At 45.1% G+C, this 19396-nt stretch overlaps 1 protein-coding gene across 1 annotated transcript in view; it reads left to right on the top strand.

The window, feature by feature from the left end:
* LOC106601779 (cytoplasmic phosphatidylinositol transfer protein 1) overlaps positions 1-19396 on the top strand; it is a 119531-nt gene that overhangs the window by 78363 nt on the left and 21772 nt on the right. The window contains exons 2-4 of the mRNA XM_045715541.2: positions 8467-8615; positions 13044-13132; positions 18117-18124. Of these exons, the coding sequence (XP_045571497.1) occupies positions 8467-8615; positions 13044-13132; positions 18117-18124 (246 nt within the window). The remainder of the gene's footprint in view (positions 1-8466; positions 8616-13043; positions 13133-18116; positions 18125-19396) is intronic.

Raw genomic sequence — 19396 nt, 5'->3', positions numbered from 1 at the left:
TACCGACCTCCTCTTCCCTTCTTTCACCTTTCTCCTCTACCGACCTCCTCTTCCCCTCTTTCACCTTTCTCCTCTACCGACCTCCTCTTCTCCTCTTTCACCTTTCTCCTCTACCGACCTCCTCTTCCCCTCTTTCACCTCTACCGACCTCCTCTTCCCCTCTTTCACCTTTCTCCTCTACCGACCTCCTCTTCCCCTCTTTCACCTCTACCGACCTCCTCTTCCCCTCTTTCACCTTTCTCCTCTACTGACCTCCTCTCCCCTCTTTCTCCTCTACCGACCTCCTCTTTCACCTTTCTCCTCTACCGACCTCCTCTTCCCCTCTTTCACCTTTCTCCTCTACCGACCTCCTCTTCCCCTCTTTCACCTTTCTCCTCTACCGACCTCCTCTTCCCCTCTTTCACCTTTCACCTTTCTCCTCTACCGACCTCCTCTTCCCCACTTTCACCTTTCACCTTTCTCCTCTACCGACCTCCTCTTCCCCTCTTTCACCTTTCTCCTCTACCGACCTCCTCTTCCCCTCTTTCACCTTTCTCCTCTACCGACCTCCTCTTCCCCTCTTTCACCTTTCACCTTTCTCCTCTACCGACCTCCTCTTCCCCACTTTCACCTTTCACCTTTCTCCTCTACCTTTCTCCTCTTCCCCTCTTTCACCTTTCTCCTCTACCAACCTCCTCTTTCCCTCTTTCTCCTCTACCAACCTCCTCTTCCCCTCTTTCACCTTTCTCCTCTACTGACCTCCTCTTCCCCTCTTTCACCTTTCTCCTCTACCGACCTCCTCTTCCCCTCTTTCACCTTTCTCCTCTACTGACCTCCTCTTCCCCTCTTTCTCCTCTACCGACCTCCTCTTTCACCTTTCTCCTCTACCGACCTCCTCTTCCCCTCTTTCACCTTTCTCCTCTACCGACCTCCTCTTCCCCTCTTTCACCTTTCTCCTCTACCGACCTCCTCTTCCCCTCTTTCACTTCTACCGACCTCCTCTTCCCCTCTTTCACCTTTCTCCTCTACTGACCTCCTCTTCCCCTCTTTCTCCTCTACCGACCTCCTCTTTCACCTTTCTCCTCTACCGACCTCCTCTTCCCCTCTTTCACCTTTCTCCTCTACCGACCTCCTCTTCCCCTCTTTCACCTTTCTCCTCTACCGACCTCCTCTTCCCCTCTTTCACCTTTCACCTTTCTCCTCTACCGACCTCCTCTTCCCCTCTTTCACCTTTCACCTTTCTCCTCTACCGACCTACTCTTCCAATCTTTCACCTTTCTCCTCTACCTTTCTCCTCTTCCCCTCTTTCACCTTTCTCCTCTACCAACCTCCTCTTTCCCTCTTTTTCCTCTACCAACCTCCTCTTCCCCTCTTTCACCTTTCTCCTCTACTGACCTCCTCTTCCCCTCTTTCACCTTTCTCCTCTACCGACCTCCTCTTCCCCTCTTTCACCTTTCTCCTCTACTGACCTCCTCTTCCCCTCTTTCTCCTCTACCGACCTCCTCTTTCACCTTTCTCCTCTACCGACCTCCTCTTCCCCTCTTTCACCTTTCTCCTCTACCGACCTCCTCTTCCCCTCTTTCACCTTTCTCCTCTACCGACCTCCTCTTCCCCTCTTTCACCTTTCTCCTCTACTGACCTCCTCTTCCCCTCTTTCAACTTTCTCTTTCTCATCTACCGACCTCCTTTTCCTCTTCATCATCTCTCTCTTTCTCTTTATACGCTACCTCCCTCCTCTTCCCTCTCTTCACCCTACGCATCACCACCCTTTCTCTGTGCCCCAGATGTGTCCTTGGTTGTCTGTGGGTGTTACTACACCGGTTAATGGCCAAAACTCAGACACCATTATTACAGAGTCAGAGGACATCTGTCAGAGCTACAGCTACAGAGGACCTGTTTTCACAGGGCCGTGACACAAATGACACCCTATTATTGCTCTATTTTTGAATACTATATAGGGAAAGGGTGTTATTTGGGACACGAACATAGAGCTCTTTCTGCTCTGAGTTTAAAGGTCTGCTATTTCAGAGATTACAGTGGGCTGCAGTGTTCTCTGGCTCCTTAGACCGACACTAATGTGACTAAATATGTATTTGTTGTCAATGTTTTGGTGTCAAACTGGTAGCAGTTTTGAAGAAAATTCTGTAGTGAATTGAAAATAATGTCATTGTTAATTAGATGCTTTTTTGCATCAATTTGGCTATTTTTTTAACCATATGGTGTATCAACTAGACACTCATGGACAATATGGATACGGGTCTAAAAAATGTATATGAATATTTTATTTTTTATTTATTCAAGTATAAATCCCCAAAGTTACCATAGATTGCCATAGATTTTCTGTTAATTACCAAAAATACTGAAGATTCCAGTAACTTTGGTAAATGACCAGTAACTTTGCAACCCTAGGCAGCGGTTGCTTCTCAAATGGCACCCTATTCCCTTTATAGTGCATTACTTTTGTCCAGGGCCCATATGACTCTGGACAAATATAGCACATTATATATGGGAATCGGGTGCCATTTGCATTTGAGACTTGGAGTACAACAATGTAATGATTATTTATTGTTTACTTTGAAATATGCTTGAAATGTGTTTCTGTACACAATGGCTGCACTCCTGCAGAAAAATACTTTCTGTCTATTATTTCCCTCCTTCATCTGTGGTTTCTCTGTAAAACATTCTCTTTCCCTCCTTCATCTGTGGTTTCTCTGTAAAACATTCTCTTTCCCTCCTTCATCTGTGGTTTCTCTGTAAAACATTCTCTTTCCCTCCTTCATCTGTGGTTTCTCTGTAAAACATTCTCTTTCCCTCTTCATCTGTGGTTTCTCTGTAAAACATTCTCTTTCCCTCCTTCATCTGTGGTTTCTCTGTAAAACATTCTCTTTCCCTCCTTCATCTGTGGTTTCTCTGTAAAACATTCTCTTTCCCTCCTTCATCTGTGGTTTCTCTGTAAAACATTCTCTTTCCCTCCTTCATCTGTGGTTTCTCTGTAAAACATTCTCTTTCCGTCTTCATCTGTGGTTTCTCTGTAAAACATTCTCTTTCCCTCCTTCATCTGTGGTTTCTCTGTAAAACTTTCTCTTTCCCTCTTCATCTGTGGTTTCTCTGTAAAACTTTCTCTTTCCCTCCTTCATCTGTGGTTTCTCTGTAAAACATTCTCTTTCCGTCTTCATCTGTGGTTTCTCTGTAAAACATTCTCTTTCCCTCTTCATCTGTGGTTTCTCTGTAAAACTTTCTCTTTCCGTCTTCATCTGTGGTTTCTCTGTAAAACATTCTCTTTCCCTCTTCATCTGTGGTTTCTCTGTAAAACATTCTCTTTCCCTCCTTCATCTGTGGTTTCTCTGTAAAACATTCTCTTTCCCTCCTTCATCTGTGGTTTCTCTGTAAAACATTCTCTTTCCCTCCTTCATCTGTGGTTTCTCTGTAAAACATTCTCTTTCCCTCTTCATCTGTGGTTTCTCTGTAAAACATTCTCTTTCCCTCCTTCATCTGTGGTTTCTCTGTAAAACATTCTCTTTCCCTCCTTCATCTGTGGTTTCTCTGTAAAACATTCTCTTTACCTCCATCTGTGGTTTCTCTGTAAAACATTCTCTTTCCCTCCTTCATCTGTGGTTTCTCTGTAAAACATTCTCTTTCCGTCTTCATCTGTGGTTTCTCTGTAAAACATTCTCTTTCCCTCCTTCATCTGTGGTTTCTCTGTAAAACTTTCTCTTTCCCTCTTCATCTGTGGTTTCTCTGTAAAACTTTCTCTTTCCCTCCTTCATCTGTGGTTTCTCTGTAAAACATTCTCTTTCCGTCTTCATCTGTGGTTTCTCTGTAAAACATTCTCTTTCCCTCTTCATCTGTGGTTTCTCTGTAAAACTTTCTCTTTCCGTCTTCATCTGTGGTTTCTCTGTAAAACATTCTCTTTCCCTCTTCATCTGTGGTTTCTCTGTAAAACATTCTCTTTCCCTCCTTCATCTGTGGTTTCTCTGTAAAACATTCTCTTTCCCTCTTCATCTGTGGTTTCTCTGTAAAACATTCTCTTTCCCTCCTTCATCTGTGGTTTCTCTGTAAAACTTTCTCTTTCCCTCCTTCATCTGTGGTTTCTCTGTAAAACTTTCTCTTTCCCTCCTTCATCTGTGGTTTCTCTGTAAAACATTCTCTTTCCCTCCTTCATCTGTGGTTTCTCTGTAAAACATTCTCTTTCCCTCCTTCATCTGTGGTTTCCTAAAGAAGTTAAATCTGTTTCGCGTGGAGGTGGAGGTGGAGGTGGAGGTGGAGGTGAGAAGCTTGTGTTTACAGCCAGGGAATGGTTTTTGTATATTTTGGGGGCTAGAAACCGGCACACGGCAACCCACACGGCAACCCAGCGCTAGCTAACAGACAGTGGTCTGCTCAGCACAACGATGTAATTCAAATACTAACATAGACAGACTGATTACAGCTAATATAGCTCTCCATGTATCTTAGTTACAGGCTAAATGACTGGGCTTCTGTGTGAGGAGAGACAGTTAAAACATCTCAACCATACCAGGAGGACTGAAGGAGGTCATTATTATTGTAAACACAGTGTCTTATCTGTGTTTCCTCTCTGGGAGGATGGATGCCGCAGACTGTCTCTATGTAACACCAGCTATGCCAAACAACAGTGATTTGATCAAATTAAATTACATTTTATTTGTCACATACACATGGTTAGCAGATGTTAATGCGAGTGTAGCGAAATGCTTGTGCTTCTAGTTCCGATCATGGAGTAATATCTAACAAGTAATCTAACCTAACAATTTCACAACAACTACCTTATACACACAAGTGTAAAGGAATTAATAAGAATATATGAATGAGTGATGGCCGAACGGCATAGACAAGATGCAGTAGATGGTATAGAGTACAGTGGATACATATGAGATGAGTAATGTAAGATATGTAAACATTATATAAAGATGCTTCCAAAATGGCTCCCTACATAGTGCTCTCCTATGGCCACTGGTCAAAAGTAGTGCGCTATATAGGGAATAGGGTGCCATTTGGAATGAAGCCATTGACTATAACAGTTGACAATGTGGTTGCTAGTCTTTGCAATTGGCGTGTAGGCAGCCTACATCTGAACGAGATCTTGCGTACATTTTGAGCCCTATGAAAACTTGTATAAGACAGAATATAAGTCTGTTAGCGCCTCAGCGGGCTGGGGTACTGTGTTTTGAGAGAGAGCGTGAGAGTCAGTGAGTGAGTGAGAGAGTGAGAGAGATTAATATTGTTGCTGTTAATGGTAATACCATTTCTACTACTATTATTATTGATACCTTATTGCAGTTGGTCCCACCATTGTTGTTATAAGTGTAAGTAATTTAACTTGCCATGTCAATTAAGTCTACTGAATTTAATTGAATTGAGAGATGGAGAGAGAAATAGATGCAGAGAGAGAGAGAGAACATCATTTAATTTAACGTCTGTACTTCAGCCTTTAGTTTGATAAATCACATCCTCGAGAGGCCCTGTAAACAGAGGCAGCACTAAACATCACATATCAGATCATAGAATTCCATTAAAAGTGTCACCTCACCCTAATGCGCAGCTGCGTCAGGGAGCCCATTGTGATGAATGGCACTGCGCTCCTGTGCAGTGCTGTGTCAAAGGGGTCCCAGTGTAATAAACAGGATTGGGAGTCCCACGGTGGAGCTGCACCACCAAGCCTACTGTAATAATAAGGGATATTGCATTAGGGTGCCATTGTGACAGAAACCTAATTTCGTGTGACAGCGAAAAGGTCATCATTGTGACCAGAACGTATAGCATATTCCCCCATTTGCTTTCGTGGAACAGCCATTACCACAGTCTGAAAGTTCCAAAACGATTGGATAGTTGGGCATAATAGAAGTATTTCTAGTTTAACTTGCACTCACACCCCCACATGTTGTTTCTTCCTGCCACTGGTTCTGCTGATAGTGCTATTTCTAAGAATGGTCTTCGTTTTCCCTAATCCTCCACACCTTACTCTTGGACGTCATGGGGGTGCATCATCAAAAGAGGTGTCAGCCACAAGTCAGAGCCCCATGGCCTGTTTCTGTTCCCTCTCCTAGATTAGTCTAGGTATCTCTGGAACTCTATAGGAAGCTACACCATGAGCCACTGGTTGAGTCCCGAATGGCACCCTAGTCCCTATATAGTACACTAGTTTTGACCGGAGCCCTATGGGTCCTGGTCTAAAGTAGTACACTATGTAGGGATTTGGGATGCAGGCACTGAGCCCCTGTGTCCCTGAGAGGACTACCAGGGTCGTATATGTTAGTCACAGTTCAGTGTTGATTTCCTGGACTACGAATGGGAATGCCAGCAGTCGGAAAACCGCGCTCCCAAAGTGGTGGAGATCCCCCCCTCCTGCTCTCCCTACTCATTTGTTCCACCCGAGGTGGAAATTGTTACCGTATGACACCATCCCTGTCGCTCACAGCAACATGGTCGTACGCCCTCACGGTCCATGCGGGTGTGCGATGAGTGAAGGATTGTGAGTGTTGACTAGACTGGAGGCCTCTGGGATATGGTATCACATAGCACGGGCGACTGTTGCTATTGTTCTGTTGTTTAGAGCTTGCTCGGGGGTGGGGCTAATATGGACGTTTCTGTTGTTATGGAGTGGATGACACTTTTAAATCATGTGTTTGGTTGTTATGGAGACGGTTGCCAGGTGTGAATATGCCATGGTTGTTATAACTCTGGTATTTATGATTTTGGCTTATATGATCTGGGCTTATATGTTTAATGATTGTCATGAAGTTATTGTTCTGATGACTAACATTAACCTCTTACATCTAGACGTTCCGCTAGCGGAACACCGCTCCAATATCCAATGATAGGCGTGGCGCGAATTACAAATTCCTCAAAAATCCCAAAACTTCAATTTTTCAAACATATGACTATTTTACACCATTTTAAAGACAAGACTCTCCTTTATCTAACCACACTGTCCGATTTCAAAAAGGCTTTACAGTGAAAGCAAAACATTAGATTATGTCAGCAGAGTACCCAGCCAGAAATAATCAGACACCCATTTTTCAAGCTAGCATATAATGTCACAAAAAACAAAACCACAGCTAAATGCAGCACTAACCTTTGATGATCTTCATCAGATGACATGCCTAGAACATTATGTTATACAATACATGCATGTTTTGTTCAATCAAGTTCATATTTATATCAAAAAACAGCTTTTTACATTAGCATGTGACGTTCAGAACTAGCATTCCCACCGAACACTTCCGGTGAATTTACTAAATTACTCACGATAAACGTTCACAAAAAACATAACAATTATTTTAAGAATTATAGATACAGAACTCCTTTATGCAATCGAGGTGTCCGATTTTAAAATAGCTTTTCGGTGAAAGCACATTTTGCAATATTCTGAGTAGATAGCCCAGCCATCACGGCTAGCTATTTTGACACCCACCAAGTTTCACCCTCACCAAACTCCGATTTACTATTAGAAAAGTTTGATTACCTTTCCTGTTCTTCGTCAGAATGCACTCCCAGGACTTCTACTTCAATAACAAATGTTGGTTTGGTTCAAAATAATCCATAGTTATATCCAAATAGCGGCGTTTTGTTCGTGCGTTCAAGACACTATCCAAGGGTGACGAAGGGTCACGTGTTTCGTGACAAAAAAATTCTAAATATTCCATTACCGTACTTCGAAGCATGTCAACCGCTGTTTAAAATCAATTTTTATGCTATTTTTCTCGTAAAAAAGCGATAATATTCCGACCGGGAGTCGTTGCTTTCGTTCAAAGACGAAAGAAAAACATGGGGTCGGCTCGTGCCGGCGCCTCCGGGCTCTGTTCTCTGATCGACCACTATCTAAATGCGCTAATGTTTTTCAGCCAGGGCCTGCAAAGCCACCATTCAGCTTTTTGCCGCCTTCTGAGAGCCCATGGGAGCCGTAGGAAGTGTCACGTTACAGCAGAGATCCCCTGTTTTGGATAGAGATGATCAAGAAGGCCAAGAAATGGTCAGAGAGGGCGCTTCCTGTTTGGAATCTTCTCAGGTTTTGGCCTGCCAAATGAGTTCTGTTATACTCACAGACACCATTCAAACAGTTTTAGAAACTTTGGAGTGTTTTCTATCCAAAGCTAATAATTATATGCATATTCTAGTTTCTGGGCAGGAGTAATAATCAGATTAAATCGGGTACATTTTTTATCCGGCCGTGAAAATACTGCCCCCTATCCATAACAGGTTAAATGGGAGATTTACTAGTGGTTTTATTTTACCATCATCCTTCAACAACTTTAGATTTTCACTCAATAAAATTCCTAATTATACTCAACTAATCTTAACTTATTAATGATCTTTATATGGCCTCATGCTAAAGCTGTCGTCTTACTTTATGTATTCCTTCAAACAATGAACGCTCCTACAACGTTTGGAAACATTCCAATGTTGTAGTACAGCTGACACCACGTCTGTCCGTCTCACTATCGGTCTGTCTGTCTGTCTGTCTTCCAGTACAGGATTGGTCAGCTGTATATGATCAGCAAGCACAGCCATGAGCAGAGTGAGCGTGGAGAAGGAGTGGAGGTGGTGCAGAATGAACCCTACGAGGACCCCACACATGGACAGGGACAGTTCACAGAAAAGCGGGTCTACCTCAACAAGTAAGTGTTTACTTACCAACTGTGATGGAAAAAGTACTCAATTGTCATACTTGAGTAAAAATAAAGTTACCGGTTTTCCCGAGTGGCGCAGCGGTCTAAAGCACTGCACTGCGGTGTTGCCACTACAGATCCGGGCTGTGTCACAGCTGGCCAAGACCGGGAGACCCATGAGGCGGTGCACTATTAGCCCAGCATCGTCTGGGTTAGGGGAGGGTTTGGCCTGCCGGGATATCCTTGTCCCATCGCGCTCTAGCGACTCCTGTGGCGGGCTGGGCGCATGCACTTTTACACGGTCGCCAGTTGTACCTCCTACACATTGGTGAGGCTGGCTTCCGGGTTAAGCGAGTGTCAAGAAGCAGTGCGGCTTGGTAGGGTCGTGTTTCCTCATATTAAGCGAACCAGACGTCACAAAGCCATGGTCCTGCCAGATTGAATACTGGCCCACAGAAGATACAGTAAACACAAAAGTCACATACTGTATACTCCGAAGGATCCTTTCAAGTGATTTAAGCATAAGGTGTTGTGTAGTTTATTCCCATTAGTAAGCTACAGCAGGACTAAACTCTTGGCACTAGCAGAGAGCATCTGACATATCCCTGGGGAGTGCCATATTCACTGTCTTCACTGGGTGAGTCAGTGCCACTGGAAAGTTTAGGACAATACTCCTCCATGGAATAGAACGGAATGGAATAGTATAGAATAGATAAGAATAGAATGGAATATAATAGAATGGAGATGGAAAAAAAATGGAACAGAATCGTAGTAATTTAGCAGACACACTAATCCATACATTTTCATACTTTTGATTCATACTGGTCCCCTGTGGGAATCAAACCATTGCAAGCACCATGTTCTACCAACTGAGCCACAAGGGACCAGAATGCAATGGAATAGAATATAATAAAAACAGAATGGAATAGAACAGAAGTTAATATAATATAATATTATAGAATAGAACACCAGCACTGAGGTCAGTGGTATGCTGTACACAGTACGGGCTGCCGTATGGACATGGAGGTGCCATAAAACCCTCATAAGAGGACATAAAGATTTTAAGACATTATAGGTCTCTATTTTATTGCATGTGTCATTTCAATCCCATTTTCTCTGTTAGTCCATCTCCACACTCTGTTGAACATGATTACTGTGTGAAATTGAATATTTGATTCTCCATTATGTAGATTTAGATCACAATTGAATTTGCTGTTAAACACACTGGTGAGTCTGAAATACACCTTCTGCTTCACTAATGCCTTTTCTGTGAGTTGGCCCTGAATTTGACCCAATCAGTCACACACTTTCACACACAGAGACACTTGATAACATACACACTGCATGCACAAGCAAGCCCGCTTGCTCTTTCATACTCAAACATGCATACTGTATACCTCTGTCTCTCGTTCTCTGTCTTTGTCTCTCCCTGTCTTTCTTTCTTTTTAAAATGTTTTGTTCTCTCTCACTCACTCACTCACTCACTCACTCACTCACTCACTCACTCACTCACTCATACTGACAGGTCAGAGTCAATCAGCTGAGTCACTGACTCATCATCAGAGATGTGGCCAGGAACACAGTTTAGCAGAGTGGGTTCATTCCAGTTTGGGAAATGGTCAAGATGTGGTCGCCAATGGAAACAGCCTCCCAGATCCAAATTTAGCCAAATCCTCCACCAGCCAGGCAACCGTCACAACCCAAGGGGTTCTTCATGCACTAAGTGGACAGCGTTGTCGGACAGTCACAGAAAGTCACGGCCCTGCAGTGTGCTGCTCTGGGAAATCCATCAGGTCTAACTGTGTTCCGGACTGTTTCATTCTGATCACAGCAGACCTGCCTGCCTGGCGGAAGGAACTGCTCTCTGTTGATTCCATGGTGCTGGTCCCTATGGAGCGTTATCTATATCCCATTCACTGACTTCATTAGGTGTCTGGGATGTGAGGAGGCACTCTGATTGGTTTCCAGGGGGTCAGATAGGTACAAACCGGGTCAGCGATGGGTAACATCTTAAATGGCACCCTAATCCCTTTATAATACAATATTCCCTATGGCAAAATGTCCTCTACTTTTGACCATAGGGAATAGAGTGACATTTGGGACGCAGGTCATGTTAATGGGTGGTACCAGTAATGTATGGTATCTATGGGTGGTACCAGTAATGTATGGTAACTATGGGTGGTACCATTAATGTATGGTATCTATGGGTGGTACCAGTAATGTATGGTATCTATGGGTGGCACCATTAATGTATGGTATCTATGGGTGGTACCATTGATGTATGGTATCTATGGGTGGCACCATTAATGTATGGTATCTATGGGTGGTACCATTCATGTATGGTATCTATGGGTGGTACCAGTAATGTATGGTATCTATGGGTGGCACCATTAATGTATGGTATCTATGGGTGGTACCATTCATGTATGGTATCTATGGGTGGTACCATTAATGTATGGTATCTATGGGTGGCACTATTAATGTATGGTATCTATGGGTGGTACCATTCATGTATGGTATCTATGGGTGGTACCAGTAATGTATGGTATCTATGGGTGGTACCAGTAATGTATGGTAACTATGGGTGGTACAGGGTCCCAGTTCACAACTTACAGATGCCCACTTCTTCTGAAACTCAAGTTTTTAAATGTAATTTCAAAACCTTAGTTCTAATTTAGCACACATTATGTTACCATTCACTTCCCTGTAGAGATTTGAGTGTAGGTTTTAGATTTTAAAATGCCAGACCAGGCAGAAAGAGAAAGAACTGGAAAAGACAGAGAGGAGTGGGGTTTTTCAGACAGAAGTAAGACTGGTAGCTGCCTGTGTGAGCTCTGAAGGGAGAGGAGATCAGCATTGTGTAAGTGGTGGATCATTCAACAGTCACGTTGGGATGCAGTACCTGCCTTCCCACCCACAGACCACCTGCTACCACAGCCAGACAGGTGCGTGAGTGTGAGAGTTTGTGTGTGCAGAAAGGGAGGGTGAGGACATAAAAGTGGTCCTCTATACTTTGCTATTTAAAGGTCCGTCAGTGAGAGTGCAATGAACACAGCATGTCAGTCCTCTGTGGAACTGACAGCAGATTAACGACTGGAGGATCTGTGGACTGGGACCAACAGGAACACTATATTCAGCCCACAGGAGGCTGCTGAGGGGAGGACGGCCCATCATAATGGCCGTAACGGAGCGCCTGGAATGGCACCAAACACATGGAAACAATGTGTTTTATGGATTTGATACCGTTCCACCAGCCCATCCTCCCCAATGAAGGTGCCCCCAACCTCATGTGATTCATCTATCTAATCAACAAGGCTGAGGGAGGGAGGGAGGGAGGGAGGGAGGGAGGGAGGGAGGGAGGGAGGGAGGGAGGGAGGGAGGGAGGGAGGGGGGAGGGTTGTGCTCCAACATTACTCAGTAAATGTAACATTTTGAGTGAGAATCCTCCCCCAGTGGCATTTGGCTGTTTAAAATGGCAGCCGCCCACCTTCTGTTGACAGAGCTATTTGCAACTTAATGGCTGGCCTGGTGCTGCGGTCTGCACTTCTCCAATGTATGATATTGACTGCAGTAAACTACCCCACCCATGACACCCACAATATTTATGGGTCTGTGTCCCTCATACACAGCCGTTTGGGCTGTACCTGTTTGCTTTTGCGGGCTTTCTGCTTCGATTCATCCACACAAATGTAGTGTCCGGATGGAATTGGGATAAAATATACTTTATGCCTCTAATAAAGTTTATGCCTCCACCCAAGGGCTCAAAATCTCAGTCTCAATTTAATTTGTTCTCATAGGATTCTTCTCCTCTCTCCTCATATTTAAACAGTTTTAACTCAGCATTTTCCTTTTCCAAACTTTGCCCAGCTCAGCATCACAGCAGCAGACATCTTTGCTGCTCATCCATCCAGCCCTGGTTCTCTGGTTAGGGGTTTGATAGGACATTCTTGAATGGGTTCTCCCTGATTGGCTACAAGGTCAGACCATCAGACCATGATGGTCACAGAGGTTCCTTTAGTTCTGAATGAGAAAACCCCTGGCTGTGTTCTCTCCCTTTTGCTGCAGGTTGCCCAGTAAAATCAACATAATCTACAGAATTTTGAGCCGCAATGGCCACCCAGCAGTCTCCTCACAGCTGGCGCCAGTTACTGTATAGGGTCTAACAGTGAGGAAGGGGTAGCAAGGGGTGGAAGGGTTCAGGTCTATGATTCAGATAGATGTCATGTCTTCTCTCATTTCCACATGATGCTGTTCTCTCTCTCTCTCTCTCTCTCTCTCTCTCTCTCTCTCTCTCTCACTGTGCTATCACTCCACCTTACCTCTACTTCTCCCCTTTTTTTGTCTCTTCTCATCCCTCGTTCCCTTGCTTCTCTCTTTTCTTCACTCCACTCCTCCCTTATTTCATTCAGCTCACTTGTCTTCTTTTCTCTCTTTCAGTAAGCTCCCTAGCTGGGCCAGGGCAGTGGTCCCTAAAATCTTCTATGTGACAGAGAAGGCCTGGAACTACTACCCCTACACCATCACAGGTAACCACTCCTAGGACCATTACACTGTAACGCCTCAACAATACTACCTACACCATCACAGGTAACCACTCCTAGGACCATTACACTGTAACACCTCTACACTACTACCTACACCATCACAGGTAACTACTCCTATGACCATTACACTGTAACACCTCTACACTACTACCTACACCATCACAGGTAACCACTCCTAGGACCATTACACTGTAACACCTCTACACTACTACCTACACCATCACAGGTAACCACTCCTAGGACCATTACACTGTAACACCTCTACACTACTACCTACACCATCACAGGTAACCACTCCTAGGACCATTACACCGTAACACCTCTACACTACTACCTACACCATCACAGGTAACCACTCCTAGGACCATTACACTGTAACACCTCTACACTACTACCTACACCATCACAGGTAACCACTCCTAGGACCATTACACTGTAACACCTCTACACTACTACCTACACCATCACAGGTAACCACTCCTAGGACCATTACACTGTAACACCTCTACACTACTACCTACACCATCACAGGTAACCACTCCTAGGACCATTACACTGTAACACCTCTACACTATAACCTACTACCTACACCATCACAGGTAACCACTCCTAGGACCATTACACCGTAACACCTCTACACTATTACCTACTACCTACACCATCACAGGTAACCACTCCTAGGACCATTACACTGTAACACCTCTACACTACTACCGACACCATCACAGGTAACCACTCCTAGGACCATTACACTGTAACACCTCTACACTACTACCTACACCATCACAGGTAACCACTCCTAGGACCATTACACCGTAACACCTCTATACTATTACCTACACCATCACAGGTAACCACTCCTAGGACCATTACACCGTAACACCTCTACACTATTACCTACTACCTACACCATCACAGGTAACCACTCCTAGGACCATTACACTGTAACACCTCTACACTACTACCTACACCATCACAGGTAACCACTCCTAGGACCATTACACTGTAACACCTCTACACTACTACCTACACCATCACAGGTAACCACTCCTAGGACCATTACACCGTAACACCTCTACACTATTACCTACACCATCACAGGTAACCACTCCTAGGACCATTACACTGTAACCCCTCTACACTACTACCGACACCATCACAGGTAACCACTCCTAGGACCATTACACCGTAACACCTCTACACTATTACCTACTACCTACACCATCACAGGTAACCACTCCTAGGACCATTACACTGTAACACCTCTACACTATTACCTACTACCTACACCATCACAGGTAACCACTCCTAGGACCATTACACTGTAACACCTCTACACTACTACCTACACCATCACAGGTAACCACTCCTAGGACCATTACACTGTAACACCTCTACACTACTACCTACACCATCACAGGTAACCACTCCTATGACCATTACACTGTAACACCTCTACACTACTACCTACACCATCACAGGTAACCACTCCTAGGACCATTACACTGTAACACCTCTACACTACTACCTACACCATCACAGGTAACCACTCCTAGGACCATTACACGGTAACACCTCTACACTACTACCTACACCATCACAGGTAACCACTCCTAGGACCATTACACCGCAACACCTCTACACTACTACCTACACCATCACAGGTAACCACTCCTAGGACCATTACACCGTAACACCTCTACACTACTACCTACACCATCAAAGGTAACCACTCCTAGGACCATTACACTGTAACACCTCTACACTACTACCTACACCATCACAGGTAACCACTCCTAGGACCATTACACTGTAACACCTCTACACTACTACCTACACCATCACAGGTAACCACTCCTAGGACCATTACACTGTAACACCTCTACACTACTACCTACACCATCACAGGTAACCACTCCTAGGACCATTACACTGTAACACCTCTACACTACTACCTACACCATCACAGGTAACCACTCCTAGGACCATTACACCGTAACACCTCTACACTATTACCTACTACCTACACCATCACAGGTAACCACTCCTAGGACCATTACACTGTAACACCTCTACACTACTACCGACACCATCACAGGTAACCACTCCTAGGACCATTACACTGTAACACCTCTACACTACTACCTACACCATCACAGGTAACCACTCCTAGGACCATTACACCGTAACACCTCTACACTATTACCTACTACCTACACCATCACAGGTAACCACTCCTAGGACCATTACACTGTAACACCTCTACACTACTACCTACACCATCACAGGTAACCACTCCTAGGACCATTACACCATAACACCTCTACACTACTACCTACACCATCACAGGTAACCACTCCTAGGACCATTACACTGTAACCCCTCTACACTACTACCGACACCATCACAGGTAACCACTCCTAGGACCATTACACCGTAACACCTCTACACTATTACCTACTACCTACACCATCACAGGTAACCACTCCTAGGACCATTACACTGTAACACCTCTACACTACTACCTACACCATCACAGGTAACCACTCCTAGGACCATTACTCTGTAACACCTCTACACTACTACCTACACCATCACAGGTAACCACTCCTAGGACCATTACACTGTAACACCTCTACACTATTACCTACTACCTACACCATCACAGGTAACCACTCCTAGGACCATTACACAGTAATACCTCTACACTACTACCTACACCATCACAGGTAACCACTCCTAGGACCATTACACTGTAACACCTCTACACTACTACCGACACCATCACAGGTAACCACTCCTAGGACCATTACACTGTAACACCTCTACACTACTACCTACACCATCACAGGTAACCACTCCTAGGACCATTACACCGTAACACCTCTACACTATTACCTACTACCTACACCATCACAGGTAACCACTCCTAGGACCATTACACTGTAACACCTCTACACTACTACCTACACCATCACAGGTAACCACTCCTAGGACCATTACACCATAACACCTCTACACTACTACCTACACCATCACAGGTAACCACTCCTAGGACCATTACACTGTAACCCCTCTACACTACTACCGACACCATCACAGGTAACCACTCCTAGGACCATTACACCGTAACACCTCTACACTATTACCTACTACCTACACCATCACAGGTAACCACTCCTAGGACCATTACACTGTAACACCTCTACACTACTACCTACACCATCACAGGTAACCACTCCTAGGACCATTACTCTGTAACACCTCTACACTACTACCTACACCATCACAGGTAACCACTCCTAGGACCATTACACTGTAACACCTCTACACTATTACCTACTACCTACACCATCACAGGTAACCACTCCTAGGACCATTACACAGTAATACCTCTACACTACTACCTACACCATCACAGGTAACCACTCCTAGGACCATTACACTGTAACACCTCTACACTACTACCTACACCATCACAGGTAACCACTCCTAGGACCATTACTCTGTAACACCTCTACACTACTACCTACACCATCACAGGTAACCACTCCTAGGACCATTACCCTGTAACACCTCTACACTACTACCTACACCATCACAGGTAACCACTCCTAGGACCATTACACTGTAACACCTCTACACTATTACCTACTACCTATACCATCACAGGTAACCACTCCTAGGACCATTACACTGTAACACCTCTACACTACTACCTACACCATCACAGGTAACCACTCCTAGGACCATTACACTGTAACACCTCTGATCACTATCAGTCTTTCTCTCTCTCTGTTCTGGTCCCTCTTATCCCCGAGGGGAAGAGCAGTACAGGACAGTACAGTGTGTCTGATAATGGAAAGGAGAAAAGGGGATACCTGGTCAGTTGTACAACTGAATGCATTCAACCCAAATGTGTCTTCCACATTTAATCCAAGCCCTCTGAATCAGAGAGGTGCGGGGGCTGCCTTAATCGACATCCACGTCATCATCGCCCGGGGAGCAATTGTTGTTGGGGTTAACTACCTCGCTCAAGGGAAGAACGGCACATTTTTACACCTTGCCGGCTTGGGGATTCAAATCATGGACTGTACTGTACTCTGATAGACATTGTGATAATGGTCTATAGCTAGGTGATGGACTGTACTGTACTCTGATAGACATTGTGATAATGGTCTATAGCTAGGTGATTGACTGTACTGTACTCTGATAGACATTGTGATAATGGTCTATAGCTAGGTGATGGACTGTACTGTACTCTGATAGACATTGTGATAATGGTCTATAGCTAGGTGATGGACTGTACTGTACTCTGATAGACATTGTGATAATGGTCTATAGCTAGGTGATGGACTGTACTGTAATCCGCACAGGGACTGTTTGTCCTGGCTGGCTAGTTTGGACTGGACTGACTAAGAGCTCTATATGTTTACAACCTTCTCTATCTGTTCAGACACAACATATTCCCCAGCTTCATCCCCCTACCACACACACACACACACACAGACACACACACGAACACACACACTATTCCCTTCCTCAGAGAGAAGAATCCCAATAGCTTGTTGGGAGGGATGGAGGGCGTGATGGAGGATGACATGATGAGAGGGTCATATTATTAGAGCTCTAAAAGAAAACAAGCTCCTGCTGCTCCTTGTTGTCCTTCTCAGGTGTCCTCTTAACACATGATGCTCTCTCTCCCTCTCTTCTCTTGTTTAACTCCTCTTTCTTTCTTTTTCTCTCAATCTCCTCTTGTTTAACTCCCTCCCCTTTTTCACTCCCTCTCTTTCTCTCTCTCTCTCTCTCTCTCTCTCTCCCCCTCTCTCCTCTTGTTTAACTCCCTCTCATCTTTCACTCTCTCTCCCTCTCTCTCTCTTTCCTCTTGTTTAACCCCCCTCCCCTCTTTCAATCTCTCTCTCTCCATCTCTCTCTGGTCCTGGATTCTTCTCCTGCTGTGACGCAGAGTACACTGTGAGTATCCCACTGACGTTCCTTACACACGCACACACACACACACACACACACACCACACACACACACACACACACACACACACACCCCTCCTCATTACGCCTCCAGAGTGGCGGAGCGGTCTAAGGCACTGCATTGTGGTGCTAGAAGTGTCACTACTACAGGGAGGAAGGTATGAGTGACAGTTGACTAGCCATGGGGGGATGGGGAGGAAGGTATGAGTGATAGTTGACTAGCCATGGGGGGATGGGAAGGAATGTATGAGTGATAGTTGACTAGCCATGAGGGGATGGGGAGGAAGGTATGAGTGATAGTTGACTAGCCATGGGGGATGGGGCGGAAGGTATGAGTGATAGTTGACTAGCCATGAGGGGATGGGGCGGAAGGTATGAGTGATAGTTGACTAGCCATGGGGGATGGGGAGGAAGGTATGAGTGATAGTTGACTAGCCATGGGGGATGGGGCGGAAGGTATGAGTGATAGTTGACTAGCCATGGGGGGATGGGGAGGAAGGTATGAGTGATAGTTGACTAGCCATGGGGGATGGGGAGGAAGGTATGAGTGATAGTTGACTAGCCATGGGGGGATGGGGAGGAAGGTATGAGTGATAGTTGACTAGCCATGAGGGGATGGGGAGGAAGGTATGAGTGATAGTTGACTAGCCATGGGGGGATGGGGCGGAAGGTATGAGTGATAGTTGACTAGCCATGGGGGGATGTAGAGGAAGGTATGAGTGATAGTTGACTAGCCATGGGGAGATGGGGAGGAAGGTATGAGTGATAGTTGACTAGCCATGGGGGGATGTAGAGGAAGGTATGAGTGATAGTTGACTAGCCATGGGGGGACAGGGAGGAAGGTATGAGTGATAGTTGACTAGCCATGGGGGGATGGGGAGGAAGGTATGAGTGATAGTTGACTAGCCATGGGGGGACGGGGAGGAAGGTATGAGTGATAGTTGACTAGCCATGGGGGGACGGGGAGGAAGGTATGAGTGATAGTTGACTTGCCGTGGGGGGATGGGGAGGAAGGTATGAGTGATAGTTGACTTGAAATGGGGGGACGGGGAGGAAGGTATGAGTGATAGTTGACTAGCCATGGGGGATGGGAAGGAAGGTATGAGTGATAGTTGACTAGCCATGGGGGGATGGGGAGGAAGGTATGAGTGATAGTTGACTTGAAATGGGGGGACGGGGAGGAAGGTATGAGTGATAGTTGACTAGCCATGGGGGATGGGAAGGAAGGTATGAGTGATAGTTGACTAGCCATGGGGGG

Source organism: Salmo salar, chromosome 03 (genome assembly GCF_965601325.2).
Source record: "Salmo salar chromosome 03, fSalSal1, whole genome shotgun sequence".
Classification (NCBI taxonomy): domain Eukaryota; kingdom Metazoa; phylum Chordata; class Actinopteri; order Salmoniformes; family Salmonidae; genus Salmo; species Salmo salar.
The sequence above is the reverse complement of the archived record's forward strand: the minus strand, read 5'-3'. Positions and strand labels throughout refer to the sequence as shown.